Consider the following 24,268-nt stretch of genomic DNA (forward strand, 5'->3'; position numbering starts at 1 on the left):
TGAAGGTGAATAGTTTACCCTGAAACTTTAAAGCAAACATTAAAAATATTATTGAACTAGGTCTAGGCCTAAATATGGCTCAATACGTTCATTTGATTAAAAAGTACGTTAATTATAACAATCAGTCAGGGGCATAAATTTCATCTGACAGTAGGGGGGGACAATAAACGTAAAATTTCTCAAGAGCAATTTTTGAAGGGGACACAAATAATACAGCCAAAATTGTACTTGTAAGGATAGATGTGTACACAGCATGCACATAGCATGGAGACCGTGTTTAAATATGAGTTCATGGTTCACCACGCGGTCATATCGGGCCGAACGGTTTTGGTCAGGTATGGTTGCGGTTGAATTAATGCGAAAGAGACATACTAGGTTTCAGACGAAAATAATAATTATAAGCCGCTTTTCCACTATCGGGCCGAACGGTTCTAAGAACGGTCAGGTATGGTTCCAGTTGTTTTTCCACGTGAGCCTGGTACAGCGCGGCACGATTACAAACCGTTCTCGGCCCGGAATTCTCGGCTGAGCCGTGCTGGTAAGAGTGCGTGTGCGTGCCGTTGCCACTCAGGATCTGTCACTTGTCTGTTGCCTGGCTGCTAGTTTTTCCGTAGCTTGCTAAGCGCGCTATTTTGAGCAATGTAAACACAAATTAGTAATAAAATCTGAAGAAATTTCTGATCATCCTCCATAACGCGGTGGTTATTTACACCTCATATCATATGTAAACACTTGTGTTACCACGGCAACGACTGACGCATTCCACAGAAATCCGTTATCAGCCCCGCAGTGGAAAACGAAACCGTATCCGTGCTGACTGGCCCGGATCGGAACGGTTAAGCAAAGAGAACCGTTCGGCCCGATAGTGGAAAAGCGGCTGTACAGCACGGTTCAGCACGGTTGTCTAACCGTGCCGAGAATTCCGGCCGAGAACGGTTTGTAATCGTGCCGCGCTGTACCAGGCTCACGTGGAAAAACAACTGGAACCATACCTGACCGTTCTTAGAACCGTTCGGCCCGATAGTGGAAAAGCGGCTTATAATTATTATTTTCGTCTGAAACCTAGTATGTCTCTTTCGCATTAATTCAACCGCATTAAACCCACTGATCTGCCACTTGACATCATATTGAAGGAAACACGTAGGTCTACAATATTAGCCTAATATCAGTTCACACACACAGGCTTATCGCCGTGTTAGTTGTAGTGGGTGACAAGCTACGGTATTAAGCTTGTTAACCTTATAATCGGTCATAGAAAATACATCAGATGTCATAATTTTTTTGTCATGACTAATTTATTAATGATCCAGCATCATCTGTATTAAAGAGAAATAATCATTTCACCCGATGTTTAAAGAGAATAAAATAGCCTTGACCACCTACTTACACATAACTAACTTGCTCTCTCTCACCGGACTCGTGTGTGCATCGGTAAAGAAGGAAAGCAGGCAGTGGACCAAACCACTGTGATGAAAGGGAGGGGGGGAATCTAAACATTTCTGAACTTAAAACGTTTTTTTTGCGTTTATTTTGTTTTACTAATCACACAATTATTTTAAGTATATGTCCATTATATTATTTTCAATACACAGAGTCGCTTGTAATGATATTTTTAGGGGGGGCAAGCCTCAGATAGGGGGTGTCTTGTCCCCCGCCCCGGGATTTACGCCTATGCAATCAGTAGGCTACAAGAGTAATTTTTTTATTTTCCTAATTAAATAAGTTTAAATTATTCAGAAGTAATTTTTCAACAATTAATATAATAATAATAATAATAATAATAAAAATAATGTTTATGCTGTCGTTAAGAAGAAGAAAATGCATGAGAGTTGGCGTCCTCGCGCTCCTGCTGTTTGCTCGCGCACGTGCCTGCAAGAGCAATTTCAAATACAAAGAAAGTAACTGCTCCTTTCCTCAAAGAAACAACCACTGTGCAAGGTGAGTAACATTTTAAGGCTCCAAAATAAATATAAGTTACAGATTTACTATTTGTAAACTAATTCCTACGCTGACATGCTTAACTGTATGCTTTCTTTTGAAATGTTTGTTTTAACTGCTAATTTAATAGCCGCGATGCTAACGAATCTAATGAACTTTGTGGGACGAAATGGAGACTATTAAATCACAGACAATAATCTTTAGTCAGCTTTTCTCATTATGTTCACTTTTAGTCATTGTAACTCTTCTTTTCCTTTTCTGAACTATTTGTTGTTGTTTACGTTTGTTAAATAGTTACACATCCATGTTACATGTAACGTTAGGCTGTCTAATAAGATATTAACTTTATCCTATTTTTTCAAGTCATTTACGCATACATAAAACTGGTTTTTATCATTTTATCTCCTCAGAACTTCCAGTATAACTACATGAGTTCTCTTAAAATCTCAAAGGGTTCACTGAGCACTATGTAAGTATTTTTATTTTTTTTTGTCGACATTGAAATAACTGAAATAGTGTTTAAGCTTGGCCTAATTCAAAATTATATATGAATTATATATGAATCCAGTCCTATATATGTTACACTGACCTAAATGAAACAGTTAAAAAATATCCATGTATTCTTTTTTTTATTCAGCAGGTAATAAAGAAATGTGTTCTGCATATGTTTCATGAATATGGCTTTGTAGTGGACACCTCAAATGTGAGGCAGTGGACAGTTGCTGATGTCTGTTGCTGGCTTAAAAAAAAAAAAAAAGACCTCTCTGCACCTACCCCATCCTTTGAATGTGTGTAAATAAGTGAACAATTGCAGATACACATCAGAAACACTTCTAAAGCATTCAATTATTTATAGTTTATTAACAGGTTGCTTTTTTCCCCACCCTTTTATTATCTTCTGAGAAATCCAGCCTCGTCCTACCTGTTACATGATGATCCTGCTGTGCTGGACTGTATATGATAAATGAGGTAAGTCTGAGTTAGTGCATGTGTGTATACATATACTGTATACACACACACACACACACACACACATATTACATACACTGTGTGTGTTATTATAATAGATATTGTGCATTTAATTAGTCCTCAACCATTAATCAGTGCAATGATATGACAAAAAAATAGCTTGTGGTGTTCCTCATTTTTAAAGGGGTGGTTTACTGCGATTTCACTTTTTTCATTTTAAATAGTGTTGTTTAAATTAATTGCTTACTGCTAGGAAAGAATACTCCGTTTCCTACCTATTTCTATTCTGCTTTTTCGTTGTGGTTTATATTTTTGATTGCACTTACTGGTCATTATAATAACTGCCCCTTTAGCTTAAACTCCTTTGCTGCACTTAAGTGCGAAGTGTTAGTTTCGATTTGAGCCATTGCCCTGCGATTGGCTGGTGTTTGTGCTAATTAAAAGCGACCACAGCTTTTTTCACTCTAGACTGTGTATTTGTTTGAGGTCTGTGCGCTGACGGAAGCGTTCAGCAGTCGTGTTCAGCAGTCGTGTTCAGCCTCCTCGTGTGAAGACCGACGAGTGTAAAGACCTGCGACTTTTTCCTGCGCGACTTTAACCGAGCAATGACAACGAGCTACACACTTAAGTATCTTTTTTCCTTCCTCACACACTCTGCTTTCCTATCCTCTTTCCTTCTACCTCTATCATGTGTCTCCAAACCATTCCGGTTCTCTCTCAGCCACGCTCTAAAATCACACGCAGACGGCAGTGTAATCCTGCTAACCTACGCCCTATCTCTACATCTTCCACTACACCTCTGGCTTTCTCTGTGGGTCTCTGGAATTGTCAGTCAGCCGTCAACAAAGCTGACTTCATTTCTGCCTTTTCTTTAAAATCCACTCTCAGCATCTTGGGCTTGACTGAGACCTGGATTCGTCCAGAAGACTCAGCAACCCCAGCTGCTCTCTCTACTAATTTCTCTTTCTCTCACACTTCGCGTCAAGTTGGCCGGGGTGGGGGTACTGGCCTGCTCGTTTCAAACAATTGGAAATACTCAACCCGCTCTACCCTATGCAATTACAACTCCTCTGAATCTCATGCCATTACTGTATCAGCTCCGATAAAACTCCAGACTGTGGTAATCTACCGTCCCCCTGGACAAATTCTAGCCACCTTCCTAGAGGAGCTGGATGGGTTGTTGTCCTCTTTTGTGGAGGATGGCACTCCACTCTTAGTCTTTGGTGATTTCAACATTCACCTAGACAAGCCTTATGCTACAGACTTCCACTCACTCCTAGCTTCATTTGATCTCAATCGCCTTACCACTACTAGCACGCACAAATCAGGCAACCAACTTGATTTAATTTACACACGCAATTGTACTGCAGATAACATTCTGGTACAACCGCTACATATCTCAGACCATTTCTTCATTACATTTACACTACATTCTGCTACCCGTGTGCCACCAACCCCCCTACCGGTTACTTTTAGACGAAACCTACGCTCCCTTTCTCCTTCCCATCTTTCCTCTGTAGTATCCTCCTCTCTTCCCTCACCTACCCATTTCTCATCTCTGGATGTAAACGCAGCTACTGAAACTTTATGCTCTACCTTAACTTCTTGCCTAGACGACATTTGTCCTCTCTCCTCTATGTCAGCACGGGCTGCCCCTTCTAACCCCTGGTTATCTGATGTTCTTCGTGAACATCGGACTAAACTCAGAGCGGCAGAGAGAAAATGGCACAAATCAAACAACCCGTCGGATCTGAGTAGGTATCAGTCTCTGCTCTCATCTTTCTTTGCTGATGTCCACACTGCCAAATCCTCACATTTCCACAACAAGATCAACAGCGCTCCAGACATGCGTAATCTCTTCAGAACATTTAATTCTCTTCTCTGTCCCCCTCCACCACCTCCCACCACTTCTATTACAGCTGATGACTTTGCAACTTTTTTTTACAGACAAAACTAGATCGATCAGTGATCAGTTCTCACCTCCACGCACACAAGACCCCCAACCAACCACATCCACTGCTAAAACTCCCATCTTCTCCTTCTGTCCCCTGACGGAGGCTGAAGTATCCAAACTTCTCCTCTCCAACCATCCTACAACATGTCCTCTTGGCCCAATCCCCTCACACCTTCTGCAAGCAATCTCTCCCATGCTCTTACCAGCACTCACACACATCATCAACACATCCCTCCACACAGGCATCTTCCCCACTGCGTTCAAGCAGGCTCGGGTAACCCCACTGCTCAAAAAACCTACATTAAACGCTTCTCTTATAGAAAACTATAGACCTGTCTCTCTCCTTCCATTCATAGCGAAAACACTTGAACGTGTTGTCTTCAACCAGGTCTCATTGTTTCTTTCACAGAACAACAAACGATGCTAAACAGTCAGGTTTCAGGAGTGGCCATTCAACTGAGACTGCGCTTCTCTCGGTCACTGAAGCCCTGCGAATCGCAAAAGCCCATTCCAAATCATCAGTCCTCATTCTGCTGGATCTATCTGCCGCGTTTGACACTGTCAATCATCAGATACTCCTCTCCACCCTCTCATCACTGGGCATCGCTGGAATTCCACTTCGCTGGTTTGAATCCTATCTCACTGGTAGGTCTTTCAGGGTGACCTGGGGAGGGGAGGTATCCAAAGCACATACACTGGTCACTGGGTTCCTCAAGGATCGGTTCTTGGACCCCTCCTCTTCTCCACATACACTACATCACTGGGTCCCATCATACAGGCACATGGATTCTCCTACCACTGCTATGCTGATGACACACAGCTCTATCTCTCCTTTCAACCAGATGATCCAACGGTGGCTGCAAGAATCTCAGGTTGCCTGGCAGACATCTCGGCTTGGATGAAAGAACATCACCTTCAGCTCAACCTGGCAAAGACTGAGCTTCTTGTCTTTCCCGCCGCTCCGACTCTACAGCATGACATCACGATCCAGTTAGGTTCATCAACAATTACCCCATCAACTTCGGTCAGAAATCTCGGTGTAATCTGATGACCAGCTGACCTTCAAAGACCACATTGCAAAGACTGCTCGATCTTGCAGGTTTGCACTACACAACATCAAAAAGATCAGGCCCTTTCTGACGGAGCATGCTGCACAACTTCTTGTCCAGGGGCCGGATTCACAAAACATTCTTAAGAAGAAATTTCTTCTTAACTGCCATTTTCTTCTTATTTTTTAACTTAAGAAAAAAGTTAAGAATATTTTGTATTCCCAAAAAATCTTCTTAAGAATATTCTTATCTTTTTTCATAAGATTGTTCTTAAGACAAAACTTCAGAAGAATTCAAATTCTTGAAAAGAATCTTCTTAAAAATCATCGTAAATAACTTCTTAAATTTAGGACAGCCCCAGACTTGTCTTAAATCCAAAACAGTAAGAATTATTTAATAAATTGATTGGGTTATTTCAAATTAATTGTTATATTTAAGCATTACAACAACATTAGCTACATATAATACATAGTAGGACTATTAATAGGGATGTGCACGAGTTTTCTGAAGTGACAGCGATGACTGATAATGTAAACAATGATCTACTTTTTTCTGACTTCAAAACTCAGTAGCAACTCTACAAAAATGAGACAGATAGGGAACTTTAATTGGCCGCTTTTATTTTAGCCTATAAATACGACATAATCTTTGGCAGTATGCAGCGCATATGAATGCGCCGATAAACAGTACGCGTTCGCTGTAGCAGCGCGGACACACAAACCGGAAGCGTTCACTCGGATGAGAGCGCAAAAGCACAGCACAAAAATGAATGAAACAGATCGCTGCAGCTTGAGACAGACAGACTGTTCAAAAACGCCGCATTAAAAACGTGACGCGCCATTCAAAGTCGCGACAAAAAGAGTGTGCTGTGCTTATTATGATTATTGTATGGTAATCTGCAGGAAGCGCAGTGAGTTTATCAGTGCATCATGTTTTCACTCAGATAACTGTCATTTTCTACTTAAGAAAAAAATTAAGATGTTCTTAAGAATATATTTGAGAACTTATTAAGAATTTTTCAAGAATTGCACTTACGAACATTCTTACGAACTTCGTGGAATTTATCTTAAGAAATTTCTTAACTTATTTCTTAAGAAGATTTTCGTGAATCCGGCCCCAGGCCCTTGTCATTTCTAGGCTGGACTACTGCAATGCTCTTCTGGCTGGACTTCCATCAAACACAGTCAAACCTCTACAAATGATTCAGAATGCGGCAGCACGACTGGTCTTCAAGGAACCCAAAAGAGCCCATGTCACACCTCTATTTATCTCATTGCATTGGCTACCAATCGCAGCCCGCATCAAGTTCAAGACAATGATGCTTGCTTATAGAACAACCACAGGTTCAGCACCCGCCTACATGCACTCACTATTAAGAATCTACATCCCCTCCAGAAGTCTGAGATCTGCTAGTGAGCGACGCCTCGTGGTACCATCACAAAGAGGCTCAAAATCACTCTCCAGAACATTCTCGTTCACCATTCCTGGCTGGTGGAATGATCTTCCCACCCATATTTGGAGTGCTGGATCCCTGTCAATCTTCAAGCAACAGCTGAAAACTCATTTCTTTCGACACTACTTGACTTCACCTTACACACATAAAAAAAAAAAAAAACACTCTCTTTATTTATTCCTTCCCTTGCTCCGTTACTTACTTACTTCCGTTCCAACTTTAAAACCAGAGGCAGCAGTTGTTGGGCCACAACCTGTAAGTAAGATTTAATCATTTTAAATGTATTTGCATGTATAATTTCAGCCGTAATGTTTTAGTTTTATCAAGGACGTAAACAAATGCCAACGCTGGCTTTAGTAGTCAGTTAGTTAAATGCTATTTCGTGTGTCTATGACAAACGCGTACAAACACTTTGGACCCGAATTTGTAATTATGTACTAATTTTATAAATGTATTTTCCATGTATACTTTATGACGTAATTTTTCGATTTGATCAAGAACGTAAACACAAGCCAATGCTGTTTGGTTTTAGTAGCCAGTTAGTTCAATGCTATTTTGTGTGTATAAGACAAACGTGTACGAACTTCAAAAAATTGTATGTAATCACAACAGCATACTTCCATTCAGAAACGTTTTGTAAGAGCCGTGCTTGCGGAAGTTCTGCTTGACTCTCTTCATTACCGCTTTCTGGGTCTGATTCTGGCTCGAACTGATACGGCAATATTGACACCATTATTTACATTTGACCGGAGCACATGCAACTGTCGCCCGTGAAGGTAATGGGCGTGAAGTTTCCGGACAATGTGCAGTGCGCAGTTTAGCCAATCACAACACACCGGCCCAACTAACCAATCTGAGCCCATTGCTTGTTTCTGAGGGAGTGGTTTCATAGAATCAGGAAGTCAACCGGTCGTTCAAATGACAGAGGAGAAAGCGGCTTACAATAAAGGTGAAATGTATGAAAAATTTTTTAACAAACGAAACACGAAGACATGTTATATTGCACCCCATAAACACAATCAAGCAAAGAAAAAAAGCAGTAAACCACCCCTTTAAATGAATACATGCTAAGTGAATAAATGTATTTTATTCACATAAATTTTATTTAATTTTATGTAAATCCCTCTTTTTTTACTATTATATGAGTTGTTATAACTTACTATGTTATATGTTCTATTCAACATTATACAGAAAAGCAATAAAAAGTACACTAAAGTGCACTATTTTTCTACTGTTGGGCATTCAGCAGGAGATCATGGACCCTTTTCACAAGACTGATGATGCATTTCAGCGGTCATCAGCATATATATATATATATATATATATATATATATTTTTTTTTTTTTGATTTAAAAAAAATATGTACATTTATAACAGTATATTTTGTATTATATCACATTTGTATCAAATTACAAAAAGAAAAAGAAAAAAGTAGTTAACACTAATGCGAGGGTGTTTCTAATGCAAGGTCTATGGGAGGGACGGGAGGATGTTTCCCCTGTGATTCCAGTATTAAACGTTCCTCCACGTCTCTCTCTTGTTCTTCCCAACGAATCGTGACAGAAGACCCGACCCGAACCGTATCCTCTACCGTTTCCCCCCGTTTTGTTTTCTACGTTTTGTCAGTTTTTTTTGTTGTTTCTGTTTTTTTCCCGTGGCGATGGAAGTCGGCGCTCAGATCTTCGCCCTTGCCTGCCTGGATGTCCACTTCTACTAGTATGCGGCCGAGTTCTGTCAGCTCGCCAGGGGAATGCCGCTGGACGACGCAGGCATCATCCACCTTTTCCGGCTTGGAGCCCATCCCATGGAGCTCCCAGACACCACGGGACTGAGTTGGAGAGAGGGAAGTGTCCGGGCCCGAGCTGCAACTAGCCCGGACACTCCCCGCCGCTGTTTGAGGCCCATGCAAGCCCGCCGGCTATTGCTCTACCTAGCCCAGTACCCGCTCCTCGACAACGCCCTCCTGTGCCCGCTCCTCGACAGCGCTCTCCAGGGCCAGTCCCTCACGTACCCGTGCTTCCCGAGTGCCCCCAGGAGTCCGCGCTTCCAGAGCGCCCCCCCAGTGCCTGCGCCACGAAGGCGCCTTCCTTTCTCCGCGTTTCCAGAGCAGCCCCAAGAGTCTCCGCTGGTCCCGTCCAGCTCCGCACTTCCAGAGCGCCCCCCAGAGCCTGCGCCACGAAGGCGCTCCCAAGAGTCTGCGCTTCCAGAGCACCCCAAGTCGAGCCCAGGAGTGGCTCCAGAGTTTGCAGCTCAGGCCCGCAAACTTCCCCAAGTTTTTTGGGGGTAGGATGGCTTTAGCTGGAGAGGCCGGGCCGGGGTCAAGGCCTCGAAGTCTGCTCCGCCATGGCCTCCCGAGCTCCCTGCACCGCCCTGGCCTCCCGAGTCCCCTCATTCACCATGGCCGCCGGACTCCCCTGATCCGCCATGGCTCCCGGAACGGGCACCGCCCTGGAGGCCGTCTGTCATGTCTCCTGGTCCCTAGAGACCTCCAGAGCGCCCACCCGTTGGACGTTGCAAGGCGCGGGACGCGCCTTCCGGGAGGGGGGAGTAATGTCAGTCCTGTCTTCCTGTGTCTTGTGTTTCCTCCTCTCATGCCCATATTTGGTTTGTTCCTGTTCCTGTCCTCATTTAGGTTATTAGTTAATTTGCTCCAGGTGTGTCTTGTTTTCTCCTGATTTCCTTGTCTTTAAAAGCCCCAGTCCTTTCAGTTTTTGTTGGTCGGGTCTACTTTTTGGATGTCGTGTGTTTCCTGTGTTCCTGTGATGGATTTTCCCCTGTGATTCCAGTATTAAAGACTGTTCAACATTCCTCCACGTCTCTCTCTCGTTCCTTCCAATGAATCATGACAATCGCAGAGTTTTTCTTTTGCTATTTGAGCAAATGGGAATGCAAAATATATATTTGTGGTACTTTCCCACTCACTGCACTTGAAGTTTACCCAACTATGACGACTTCTAGCTGCTGAGAAACCCGGAAATGTGAAGGTTTATCAATTTCTTAATGTCTTGTGTGAATGTTCCCAATCAGTGACCTCCATTTAGAACAGGAAAGAAAATGTTACTATTGATTGCACTGTACATAAAATTTTAATTAAATTTGTAATTTAACTTAGAACTTTTTCTTTAGAATTTAAGTTAAGATATTTGAGTCGCATTCATTTCTTTACAGTTTTGTCAAGGTGTAAATGTTTTATGTTTTGTTTATAACAATATTAACATTATTGTGTTTCCATGAATGGGATTGTGATGTGCAGTATTGACTATTTAAGGTGATTATTTGAAGCTATGGATATTTCTGTTGATTATCAATAAACAATGTTTGATATGCATTTGTTTTAGTTTTTCAGTTTGTTTATTAAAATTATTAAAAATGTCAATAGCAAGAACAATAAACTAATGGGAGGGGTGGGTGGGTTTGGGAGTGCAAATTTTAAAGAACTGAAATTAGGAAATGGTGCCTTGAAGCACCCAAGGTGGTTCCTGACCATTCTTAATAAAAGGGTTCCTCCAGGAACTGTTAAAGTTCCTCAGAGAACCACCCCTTTTAAAACGGTGCCTAGAGGCTCTACAGAGGGTTCTGCCGGCGTGGCAAAGTGAAGAACCCCAAAAGGTGCCTCCAGGAACCATTAGTTTTTACAGTGATCAACTTTGAATAAAGAGAAGAGAAGTTAAGAGACAGATTTTTGTTTATGTATGTGAAATGCAGCTAGAAATTCAGATTATCCTAATTATGTTATATTGTTTTTTGCTTTGCCTTGCCTTGCCTAGGCTAAGTAGTCTGATTAATATGCTAACATAAAAAAGCTCTTTTTATGAATTATGAGTATGTTAGCTACCATATCTGTAAATAAAGACTTTAGATGACATGAAACTGTGGTCAAAAGTCTGTCATAAATACAAAAATGTAGTTGGATGGGGGTGTTGTCTGCTGTTATGTCCCCACCAATGTCAAAAACACACCTTCGCCCCTAAACGAAGTAGGGGTTTGTGTCTAATTGACTGTTGTGTTTAGTCTGAGCTCAACACATAATCAGATATTATCCAGCAGCTGCTTTAATATGATGATATTGCAGTTGTTTCATCATGTTTTGAACTCTCTATGGACTGAAAGCCACCCTGCTAAAAAACAAACAAATAGAAGCCCAATAGAAACCATCACATAAATTATAATGGTTTCCATTAAATACCATTATAAACCATTAGCTTTTTCCAGTAAAACCATTACAAAATTCCATTTTGTAGTGTGTTTTGGGCATTTTTCTAATAGGATTTAACATCCCACCAATAGAATCCATCACATACCAGTAGACACCATTATAGTTTCCGTTAAAACCACTACAATTCCTATTATAACCATTAAAACCATTACATTTTCTATGGTGTTTTTGGGCAGGGTTCTATTGGGGTTTTTTTCAGCAGGGCAGTTACTTGTCCTCTAGCAACACCTACTGTTATGTTAACGTAAACTGCAATATTTATTTACATCCAGTTTAACCATGAACTGTACAGGTTATCTAAGTAATCTTGCTTTTGTTGGGCTTCAGTTAGATATTAGGCTACGACTACATCCCACACTGCTTTATTCATGGTCGTACAATTAGGCCTACATACTTTTGAAGGTCTATCTTTTCATATTTAACTTTTTAGAACGCAGATTTTTTTGAACTTCTCTCTCTCTTTTATTTAAGTTTATTAAAACGTTTTTAAAGACCAACGTGTTAGTACAGACTGCGAATAAAGCTTTTGACCGAACTCTGTTCAAAAGGGAAAGTTGGTGTTGCCAAAATAACCTTGTAAAAACACCCTGCTTCTCTAAAACTCGGCAACAGTGACTGTAAATAATTCGAAAGTTGTTTCGAAAGTCTTTAGGGGTCATAAACTGAGTAAACGATAGGCCTGCCCTGCCCTGTGGTAATAACATTTGCTTCTATGTATCACCCAGAAAAGTTACTTAAAAATCAGACTATGGAAAAGATTTACCTTATGAATATTAATTACGTCCTGATGACGTTGAAACGCTTCCCTAATTAATATTTATTATTTATTTTTAATCAGACCTTAAGTAAACAGTGTTTATATTATTGTTATGTTATGTTATGTTATTAGATAATACGACAAAAGTGTACAAATACCGGATAAACATGTATTCAGTGAATGAACTTTGATTTATATATGTAAACGAAGCAAACATAAAAACACATTTATAAAATAAAGTTTCGTAGTAGAAAACAAAATCCAACGGCGCAAAGAACACTAGAAAAAGCGTCTGCCTTTTAGCCAATCAAATAGTCGAAAGTCACTTTATGTGATTAATATTCATGAGCCGTGCCTTCTCCCGGTAGGATTCAATGCTTAGACGGACGAGCCACCGCAGGTGAGTCAAAATCGCAGAGAGGTAAACACGGAGGTACAACTGGTTTGAAAGTATCCTAAACTGGCATACAAGGTAATTTTTCATTTGATTAGCTTTAATCACAGAGATGTCCTGTCAATCGATTAATTACTAAACCAGCAAATGTAACGTTACTTTAGTGGGCGTTGCACGGTTTGAAGGAGAAAGAAACAAGCTAATATGAACTTGTGATGATATGATGTGCTTATAAAGTTGTTACAGTGAATACATGGTTTCTGCATGTTTAGATCGACGGATTAACCTTGTTTTACACTGTTTTAAACTGTTTTCACAAACCGGAATCCTGAAAAATAACAATAATAATACGTGTAACAGTTAGGCTATGTAACGTACGATATATTTAAGTTGCCATCAAATAAGAGTCACGTTTTCTGAGTCTTTGGGTCTTTAATATGTTTATTCCAGGTTATAGATAATGAACACATGTTTAAAAAGTGGTACGACATGTTTTTTCACATATTAATTTAGTACTTTGTAAATACCATGGTAGGCTATGTGTGAAGATGATAATCTGTACTCATTTACTGTACCATAGTTTATATCAATGTATCATCTGAAACAATCACTGTACCATGGTACTTGTTTTGTATGTAGTTTTGGAGTACCATACTGTAAATACCACTGTACATGGAATATGAGTAGCATAACACTACTAGGCAGCTACAGCAGTTTTATCAAGACAGGGTACTTTTTCTATCTGTGTTTCCGATTTTCTCACTGCAAAGCTGTAATATTATTATTATTATTATTATTATATATATTAATATTTTTTTTTCTTTCTGTTTAGTGTTGTTTTGTGCTTTGCTTGCATAAGTTTAAGCATTGTTTTTCTAAGCGCCGTCTCCTTTGCAGACGCGTGAAAGCCACACAGCCTGTTTCCTGAGATAAAGCCCCTTGGAATGTTGCAGTAACTTGTTGGTGGTGACGTGTGTGTGTGTGTGTGTGTGTGTGTGTGTGTGTGTGGTGTTGGGTTGGGTAACTCAACTTTTCACGTAGCTGAAACTGATGACTGATCAGTGCAGGGGGAAATTCTGCATTATAAAATGATGTAGATTCCTTAACCAAAACTCTCAGAAAAAAAGGTACAAAAGCTGTCACTGGGGAGGTACCTTTTCAAAAAATACATCTTTGTACTTAAGGGGTCCATAGTGGTACCTTAAAAGTACATATTAGTACCTAAAGTGTACATATTTATACCTAAATGTACTTATGTACCTTTTTTGAAAAGGTACTGCCCCAGTGACAGCTTGTGTACCTCTTTTTTTATGAGAGTGAACTTACTGTACTAAATCTGTCTTAACCCTGGGACTTTAATCTTTGCTTATGTATATTGCTGTATCAATTGTGGCTGTTATCAAGATTCCATCATAGACTGTTCTCTTTAACATAAATGCATACAGTGCTGCTTGAAAGTTTGTGAACCCCTTGCAGAATCAGTGAAAATGTGAGTAATTTTAACAAAATAAGAGAGATCATAGAAAATGCATGTTATTTTTTTTATTTAGTACTGTCCTGAGTAAGGTATTTTACATAAACAAAGTTTACATGTAGTCCACAAGACAAAAAAACAAAACAAAAAAACCCTGAAATTATTAAAATAACCCCATTCAAAAGTTTGGGAACCCTTGGTTCTTATTACTGTGTGTGTTTTTTTTGTTTGTTTTGTGATGGTTCATGAGTCCCTTGTTTGTTCTGAACAGTTAAACTGAGCACTGTTCTTCAGAAAAATCCTCCATGTCCTGCAGATTCTTCAGTTTTCCTGCATCTATTAAATGTTTGAACCCTTTCCAGCAGTGACTGTATGATTTTGAGATCCATCTTTTCACACTGAGGACAACTGAGGGACTCAAACACAACTATTAGGTTCAAACATTCACTGACGCTCCAGAAGGAAACACGATGCATTAAAGGGATACTCCACCCCAAAATGAAAATTTTGTCATTGATCACTTATCCCCATGTTGTTCCAAACCCGTAAAAGCTTCGTTCGTCTTCGGAACACAATTTAAGATATTTTAGATGAAAACCGGGAGGCTTGTGACTGTCCCATTGACTGCAAAGTAAATTACACTGTCAAGGTCCAGAAAAGTATGAAAAACATTGTCAGAATACTCCATCTGCCATCAGTGGTTCAACCGTAACGTTATGAAGCTACAAGAATATTTTTGTATGGAAATAAAACAAAAATAACGACTTTATTCAACAATTTGGCACCGTAATGTCCCCGTAGCGCCATTTTGGAAATTATCGCTGCACGCAAAATGCGTACGCTCTTCTGTGTCTAAAATATCTTAAATTGTGTTCCGAAGACGGACAAAGCTTTTACAGGTTTGGAACGACATAGGGGTAAGTGATTTAATTACAAAATTTTCATTTTGTGGTGGAGTATCCCTTTAAGAGCCGTGGGGTGAAAACTTTTGAACCGGATGAAGATGTCCAAATGTTTCTTATTTTGTAGAAATATATATTTTTTCCATTTAGTACTGCCCTTCAGAAGCAACAGAAAATACTTGCATGTTTCCCGGAAGACAAATTAAGTAAAATTTTGCTTGATCTTCAAATTCAAAAAGTTTTCACCCCCCGGCTCTTAATGCATCGTGTTTCCTTCTGGAGCATCAGTTAATGTTTGAACCTTTTTTAGTAGTTGTGTTTGAGTCCCTCAGTGTGAAAAGATGGATCTCAAAATCATACATTCACTGCTGGAAAGGGTTCAAATATGCAATAGATGCAGGAAAACTGAACAATCTGCAGGACATGGAGCATTTTTCTGAAGAACAGTGTTCGGTTTAAATGTTCAGAACAAACAAGGGACTCATGAACTATCACAAAACAAAAAAACAGTTGTGGATCATCCAGGTAACCACACAGTATTAAGAACCAAGGGTTCCCAAACTTTTGAATGGGGTTATTTTAATAATTTCAGATTGTTTTTTGAATTGTGGGCTAAATGTAAATATACTTCATGTAAAATATCTTACTCAGGACAGTACTAAATAAATACTAACATGCATTTTGTATGATCTCTCTTATTTTGTTAAAATTACATTTTCACAGATTCTGCAAGGGGTTCACAAACTTTCAAGCAGCACTGTATATCTGTGCGGTACGTGCTCCGTCCCATGTGAATTTGAAACTGAAACACCTCTTATAGTTAAGAAATGATGAATCTCACAAAACCTGTCAAGAACATGTCCGGCTCACATTTCTCCTGAAGTCAAAACAAAGTAAAGAATTAGTTTTTGATGAGGGTTTCTGACTGAAATATGTATCTAATTAAGTTTATAAATGTGTATGTGACTCTGTGCAGGGCTTTTTTCAATTTTCTGACCCCAAAATAATATATTAAATACATTTTACCCCATGTTGTCATCATCAGAATGCGTAAATTTGTAAAATTTCAGCAAGCTATTAATGCAGTAAACCATAATAGTTATTGTTGTTCTTTCTTTATACTGATCTGATATTCCTAAAAGCTTAGATTTTGAGTTGAAATGGAGTTTCCTGCTGCCATAAAGATCTCGTATCTGACGCTGCAGCTGTTTAGTTTATTTTACAGCATATGAAGCTACATAATAAGATCAGTAATTCACTATGCAAATGCTTCATAACAAGGGCACAGATTTGCACCTTCCATGCAGAATCAGTAAACTTTATTAATCTGTTAATGAGCCCACAGGGACTGAATTTAACACCACCAAACGTGCAGAAGCACGCAATAAATGTTGTTTTATAAGTAGTGATAGCGATAGTTTAGGGTGAATCCTACAAAAACCTGGCAAGATCACATTTCATGCACAAAAAAGAAAAAAAAATCCATCCAATAATCCATTAAGCTTTTTTTCTTTTGCATTATGAGATTATTTTTATGTCTTAATGTACCTCTATGAAATCTAATTATTGTAACGCATCTGGACATTTCACTTTTGAGTTTTGTGATTCTCATTATTCTTTTGGTGAATGCAGTTCATTTTTAGTATATTGCATTATTTAAAGGCCAATACAATTTTTAATTACATTTAAATAAATGTGTATTTTTATATTAAAGACAAATCATAAAATGTTAATGTAGTTTTTGAATAATACTTAAATATTGCATTATTATTCTTATTTTAATATTTTTTTATGATCATATTTTTTGGAGACTGAAATATGGCTTGGACATATTCTTGACAGGTTTTTGTGAGATCCACCCACTCGATTTATGAGAGGTGTTAATGTGTGTCATGATTGGCATGCTGTACCTGAAAACATGTATATATATATTTTTTAAACGTCTCACATCTGTTCCACATATCACAGGCCTTTATGTTCAAACAACAGCAAAACTGACATGCTGTCAACTGACTCATTGAAAGTCTTTCAGCCAGTAGCCCTACCATTTGTTAAGCATTAACGTGAACAAGACATGACTTTGTTTGTTTCCAGGAAGTGATGTGTGAGAGATTATTGTCTGCGTTACATGCTGCGCGACCGTAAAACATTCGGGAAGTGCTGCAACATTTGTTTGAAGCCTGTTTGAAGCAATCTGTTGGCACACAGGGGGCTGATTATGGGGTTTGAACACAAAAACCACCTTGAAGTCACGTGCTGTTTTTCACTCAGAAAGAGTAGCAAGACGTCACCTAAAAAAGGAGTTACAGTATTGAATTAACCTCACTTTAGCAATGCGTTCTACATTACAATTAGTGTTTTCTTAAACTCTTAACATTAATGATGCTTCAGATCATACAACAACATGTTGTTCTGCAAATTTCTAGGACTTTGTCCTTGATGTTTATCATTTCAACACTGATAACAAGTTGAACTGGGAACCAAGAAGTAATGTGATGTCAGTAGAGATGAGGTAAAACAGGGAAATCGTTCATTAAAACAGGGATGTCACAAGAGCGTAACATCATGCTTGTTCCCTCAGTAATGAGTCTGTCCTCATTAATACCATATGTTTTAGTTACGAGCCTCTGTTTTAAAGGAAGTACTAACTGTAGATCAGCACACTGAGAGTCAGACCTGAGATGCTGTGAAGAGTGAATCATTTCACTTTATCCTCTTAACTCAAGTTTAAACTGCATTTAAAGGTAAGAGTTTATTAGTATATATGCTACTAGTAATTCTAATGTGGTACTAAAGTTATATAGGATGCTAAATTTAAACATTATTAAAATGCTTTCACTTTTCATATAGATTGAATTGAAAGTGAACTTGCTTGTTTAACTTGCCTGGTGTTTTTCAATCATCTTTCCACAAGTGAAGTATTTATTATATGTATCAAAGTGAAAGAATGTCCAACATGACTGAAGGCAAACTTTGTGCTTTGTAAGAGTCTGCATGTGATCCAGAGAGTTTGTAAGGACACAGACACTTTGCGTTCATTAAACCCACAAGAGTTGCAGATGACACTGAGTGTTGTGTTAAAATAGTCTTGCTTCAAGTACACTCGTCGGTGTGGGCTGGAAATCTAAATTTACACGTACGTTACTGTCACATGAAATGTTTAGCAATATATTCCACCCTGGTTTTTTTTTTTGCTTTATTGTATAGCCTGCAGCCACTCACTTGGTGTGATGTTATGCAGTAGTACCGGTGTGCACTCTCTTGCATTGTTTGCTGTTGTAAACTAACCTAAATCTAGTTTTGTGACATATCATTAGTCATAACTGCTGTCTGTTTATGTGAACTCACAGGGTTAACTTTTCAATGCATTGTTTCCTGCTGAAAGTTGTGGAACTTGATTCCATGAAGTTCATTCGGGCTGAACAGTATGCTATGCTTTTGTTCAGGCACTCGTCTCTGCAATTGAATTGAATCTTTCGTTTTGTTGTAAGTTTATCTTGGTTATTATATTAATGTTTGTTGTCTTTTGCATACTTGTAGAACATTTTATTTTAATATACAGGTGTGTGTGTGTATTATGAAATATTGTTGCAATATATAACAGTATTAATATGCTTTAAGATATATTTTATACCTGTGATCAAAGCTGAATTTTTAGCATCATTACTCCAGTCTTCAGTGTCACATGATCTTTCAGAAATCATTCTGATATGCTGATTTATTATCAATGTTGGAAACTTTTGTTGCTGCTTAAGATTTTTTAAAAACCTGGTACTTTTTCAGAATTCTTTGACTTTTATTCAAAATAGAAATCTTTTGTAACAATGTACACTATAATTCAAATGTTTGGGGTCAGTAAATATTTGTTTCCCTCTTTTTTGAAAGAGATAAATATTTTTATTTACCAAGGATGTGTTAAATTGATTAAAAAGTGATAGTAAAGACTTATATTGTTAGGAAAGATTTCTGCTGTTGATCTTCTACTGTTGATCTTCATCGCTCAAAATTTGAAGGAATATTAGCCATGAGTTTTACAAAATAACCAAGGTGCTTCAACAAAAACCTTCATTTTGTGGAAAACACAGTGCTCAAAATTAGAGAACAGTAACCACTGTAGCATGAAAGAAGATTACATCTAAAATATTTGAGCGTTACAGCTCTCAAAAGTTAGTAGGAAGTGTATAGGCCCTTCCTTTGAATGACTTCAGCAGATCCGCGGCCGCAGGACATCACTAGTTTCTCACACTGCGCTGGTGTGATCTTGGTCCACTCTTCTTCCACTCTCTTCCATAGTTTGCTAACGGTAGTGGGTTTCTTGGCTGTAAATTTGTTGTTCTTTCTGCTGATGAGAGGCTTGGTCACTGCAGACTGGGCATTTGAAGCAAAAAAAGAATGGTGTGATTGTAGCTTTGTGAAAGTATACCACGTAAAACTGCATAAAAACAGTAGACTGGCTGAATGAGAACGCAAATTCACTCTCTGACAGCAGGTGGCGCTCATGGGACAGCAGCGATACAACGTTTTCCCCTGCTGTAAACAAAGCAGCGCTCCATAAGAAACTGATCTAAATTAAGTTAGTTTATGCTAAAAGGAAAATGAAAACTTGTTTCAATTTGAATTAAATTGATTGTTCTGAGCCCACTGACAGAAATTTGTATTATGATTTGTATTAGCAATACTTCAAAGTTTGGGGAAAAAAGTGAAAGTAAAAAGTGAATCTGATTAATTTCTGATCCATTGACATTTACATTTAGAGAACATATTATGTATCCTTTCATTTATTCCTTAAATTATCTTTACTTGGTCGTAAAAAGGTCTTCAGAAAACTTGTAAAAACCCTGTAGATACATACATTTTTTATAATTGAACTGTTGCAGAAGCATAGTCGTGACAGAAAGCAATTCAGACAAATGAAATGCAGAAGTGAATACAAACAGAATTTTTTGTTATTTAATTAGTCTTGCTTTCTTTGTCACTCCTATGATTTTGGATTTGTTCACATTGAAAATCCATCCATTAATTTCCCATGAACTTATCCGTACTAGTTCCAGTGAACTCTGTTATACTGGAATATATCAGCCATGACAAGTCTTTTTTTCTTTTTCTAAAAAAAAACGTAGGTGTTGCTTTTACATGCAGAACTGCTATTGTGTGCTATTGAGTGGTTGCCAAGGTGTTGCATTTTGGTTGCCAAGGTGTTTTTAGTGCTCGGGTATTTTGAGACATCAAATTCTCATGTCTGTGTGAAATTGTGGTTTCTAGATATGACTCAGGTCTCTCCTTCAAGCTTATAGGGTTATTTGCCTCTGGAAAAATTACATTTTACTTTTACATTTATTCATTTGGCAAACGCTTTTATCTAATAAAGCGACTTAAAAATGAGGAATGTAAATTGTGATTCTGATTACTGAGATATTTGAGATATCTTTCCTTCTTGTAGCACAAATACTGGTTGAGTTACACATCAAGATTAATGTTCAGAGGTTGTTTAAAAACCTTTTACTTCAGCCAGTTGACTTTCGTAATGCTCTTTTTGTTTGAAATCTCTCTGTAAACAGTCTCTCTTGTCTCTGCAGCTCATCTAGCAGGCTCCAGGCCTCTCCCATCACAATGGTCAACGAGCTCGACTCTGTCGATCCCAGCCACGCTCTGTTTGAAAGCTTTGTCCAGGCGCAGACATGCAAAGAGACACAGCAGAACTTCATCGAACTCTGCCGCCACCTGGAGGTCGAGCCCAGGGACTACAAGCACTTCTACAGCAAGCTGAAGGACAGACTCAACTACTGGAAAGCCAAAGACCTCTGGCAGAAGATCGACAACAGAGGTGCCCATCCAGACTATGAACAGGGCCAAGCATGTCACCAAAACAAGGTACCATATACGGCCTGAGAAATGTTAGATATTTCCATCTATAAAGTTGTTTGACACTGGGAAATGTAACCCAGTTTCTCTCTCTCTGTGTTAGTGTTTAGTGCTGGGTGCGGGTCCATGTGGTCTCAGGACAGCGATTGAATTGGCTCTACTAGGCGCTCAGGTTGTCGTATTGGAAAAAAGAGCGTCCTTTATGAGGAATAACGTCCTGCATCTGTGGCCGTACACCATTCGAGACCTTCTCAACCTTGGTGCAAAGAAATTCTATGGCAGATTCTGCAGTGGATCCATTCATCACATAAGTGAGCATCTATACAGCATCGTTTTGCTGTTTTTGTTGTTGTTGTTGTTTTAGTTTACCAAATTAATTACAGTCAACTTGAACGACAGTCATAACTAGAGATCGACCGATATATCGGTTTGCCAATATTTTCCCCGATATTTAAGCATTTTACCATAATCGGATATTGGTTTTGTAATATCGGATTCACCGATAAACGCTGCCATCTTGTGGGTGTTTTGAGAATTGCGCACAGGATCTTCATTGCAGCGGAGACGAGACAACAACAACAACGGTGTGCACAGGTAGCCTACTTGATTTGCTGTAGTTAGTAAACTTTATTTAACATAACAGCCATCAAATTAGATGTATTACATAAATGCCTGATATGCAGTTTATACAGCTTGGCTCTAAGAAATAGAGACGAACTCATGGAGTCACGTAAGATAATCCATCAGTCTGTCCCAATAAAGACTTTTGCATGAATTAAATAATACAGCCATGAATGAGCGCATGTCGGAAATAAAAGCGCTGAATTTAATTCTCTCTCTGTTGTATATGCTCATCATTAGTCTCGTGAAGCCGCTTTCATATTGCTGTTCACTCAGCGGTTGATGCTCAGGAAATGCTCAGCACAGCCACCGCATGTAACTTTTAACAAGATTCACTTGTTTAAAACACGCTAAATTATATTAACATTTACTATATAACCATTATTTCGTTAATAAACATCTAAATAAATACATCGCTATGGAAATGAATTATTTATTATCTCCGCGAACGATCGCAATTTGAGCAGGCTATAGTTCTGTGTAAATGCATAGATAAACCGCACTGTCAGCAGGCATTTCATAATCTAGAATGACAAAAACATGAATAATTCTGATATAACATACCAGTTGAGAAATGCAATAAAACATGATGTTTTGTTTGTTATATTTCAATATTCCAGAGAATATTATTCAGTGAATTAACATTATCCAGTGAATTATTCTTCACTCTTTAGCCTATTAAACAGCTTATAAACCTAAAACTGTAGTTTTAAAATGAAGTTATGACTCCTGTCCTTTATTTATTTTCTCCATTTGAAAATGAGACATTCTACATTTATTTAGCTTATTGTTAAAATCAGTGTTGCTGCTGATGCTTTTGATAAATAAAATGTTTTTTATTGTTGTAATATGATTAAATTTACAACAAATATTAAGATTAAATTTAACATAAAAGACTGTTAATTTTCAACTTTTTTTTTTTTTTTTTTAAGATAACTGAGGGAAGTAAGTCCATACTTCACTTTGGTTTTTCCTCCTTTCAGTCATTTATTTACTTTATAACAGTAAATAAATATCGGTTCTGCATATCGGTTATGGGGCACGTAAACATGCAAATAATTGGTATCGGCATCAGTTATAAAAAATCAATATCGGTAAATCACTAGTCATAACCAAATTTTTCCAAAATTTATTCAAAGACTCAAGGATTTGAGAATATCTGAAATAAATATATGTTTGAAAGAAGTATCTTATGCTCAGCAAGGCTGCATTTATGTGTTAAAAAATACAGTCAAAACAGAAATATTGTGAAATATTATTACAATATCAAATAACTGTTTTCTATTAGATTTTTTTGTTAAATGTAATTTATTCTTGTGATGCCATGCTGAAATTCCATTCAGAAATCACTCTAATATGCTGATTTGCTGTTCAAGAAACAGCAGATCTTAGACCTTTTTCCTGAATAACCGATGAGTGGCGCCATGATGGATTCTAACTTCCGTTTGGGTGCTCTCGTGTTCCGGTCTCCATAGAAATCCATTAAAACGGGGTAAAAAAAAGACAGACTGAATTGAAACTTTTTCAATATAACTACATATAAAAAGCGGAGGGTTGCTGTGCTGTTGTTGGCTGCCACAGTAACTGCAGTAAGCTAAGGAATTCCTTTAAAGTAACGCTTGTTTTGCGTATCAGAAAATCTGTCTTGTCAGGCACTGTATACATGGCTTGCAGCGCTTAAGTTAAAATACTGAGTGTGAAATAATAATATATGTTAAAATAATGTTTGATCTTTTCATTCTGTGTACAAAATCCCATGAACTTCGCCCCGATCGGGAGCTGTATGTGCACTCATCTGTTCTCAATGCAGCTTAACCTCGCGTCACTTCATGTCATCTTCCCACTCATTGAACTATGACTGGTCCTTTAATGCAAAAAGACGGTCATTGCAACACTGTAAAGTGATGAAAAAATGGTGCCACATGATTTTTTAAAATGACTTTCACAGGTTTCACATTATATTATCGGCTCTGAAAATATGTAAATGTGACTAGAAACCGGAAATGTACAGCACCGTTCTAATTGGAGGAGACTTCCGCTTTCAGAAAAAGGTCTAGAGGTATAGTAATGAGGTCTGTGTTTCTCTAGGTATCCGTCAGCTGCAGTTGATTCTGTTGAAGCTGGCCCTGATTTTGGGGGTTGAGGTGCACACAGGTGTGACCTTTGAAGGTCTGCGGGAACCATCAGGATCCACAGGTACAAACCAGCTTTAGTTGTCATGGGACATTGAGAGATCTGCAGTCGTGTGGATAAACACAACATTTGTCAGTTAACTTTTACTCTCATATCTCTTTCTCTCTTTCTTTCTCTCAGGATGGAGGGCACAGGTGTCTCCTGCGTCCCACACAGCTGCTACTTTTGAGTTTGATGTTTTTATTTCTGCTGGAGGGGGAAGATATGTGCCTGATGGTAAATAAAACATTTACGCAGATGAGTGGATTCCATGAAATTCACTTTGTCACTTTGTACTAAAAGCTTTGAGTATTTTTATTTATTTTATTTTTATTTTATATTATTTTATTTTATTAAATAAAATTTTATCTTAAAAATGAATTATTTTATGTTGTATAAACCCTCCTTATCCAAGTCACTTGTTTATTTATGTATTTATGTATGTATTTATTTATTTATTTATTTACTTATAAGGTGAGTTTATAAAACAAATTTTATTTAACTTTA

The 24,268-nt window shown here is 38.3% G+C and overlaps 2 protein-coding genes across 8 annotated transcripts in view; both read left to right on the forward strand.

The window, feature by feature from the left end:
* Positions 1-1,864: 1,864 nt before the first annotated feature.
* The window catches only part of mical1 (microtubule associated monooxygenase, calponin and LIM domain containing 1), a 43,792-nt gene continuing 21,388 nt past the window's right edge, over positions 1,865-24,268 (forward strand). Inside the window, exons 1-7 of one of the 7 annotated variants that reach the window (XM_058763156.1) lie at positions 1,865-1,938; positions 2,349-2,407; positions 2,579-2,907; positions 20,683-20,977; positions 21,072-21,279; positions 23,678-23,785; positions 23,903-23,998. In XM_058763156.1, coding sequence (XP_058619139.1) covers positions 2,903-2,907; positions 20,683-20,977; positions 21,072-21,279; positions 23,678-23,785; positions 23,903-23,998 — 712 coding nt within the window. In that variant the 5' untranslated portion in view covers positions 1,865-1,938; positions 2,349-2,407; positions 2,579-2,902. Of the gene's footprint in view, positions 1,939-2,348; positions 2,408-2,575; positions 2,908-12,626; positions 12,809-17,399; positions 17,851-18,456; positions 18,593-20,682; positions 20,978-21,071; positions 21,280-23,677; positions 23,786-23,902; positions 23,999-24,268 lie in introns of those variants that run through there. The other 6 variants (XM_058763154.1, XM_058763157.1, XM_058763153.1 and 3 more) reach the window with 6 other exon arrangements.
* On the forward strand, positions 2,933-8,618 carry LOC131531942 (uncharacterized). The gene is made up of 3 exons (XM_058763161.1): positions 2,933-4,661; positions 5,271-5,506; positions 5,704-8,618. The coding sequence occupies exons 1-3, from the start codon at positions 3,596-3,598 to the stop codon at positions 5,761-5,763; spliced, it is 1,362 nt and encodes a 453-aa protein (XP_058619144.1). The 5' UTR covers positions 2,933-3,595; the 3' UTR covers positions 5,764-8,618.

The sequence above is a fragment of the Onychostoma macrolepis genome, chromosome 23, assembly GCF_012432095.1.
Source record: "Onychostoma macrolepis isolate SWU-2019 chromosome 23, ASM1243209v1, whole genome shotgun sequence".
In the NCBI taxonomy this organism is placed as follows: Eukaryota; Metazoa; Chordata; class Actinopteri; order Cypriniformes; family Cyprinidae; genus Onychostoma; species Onychostoma macrolepis.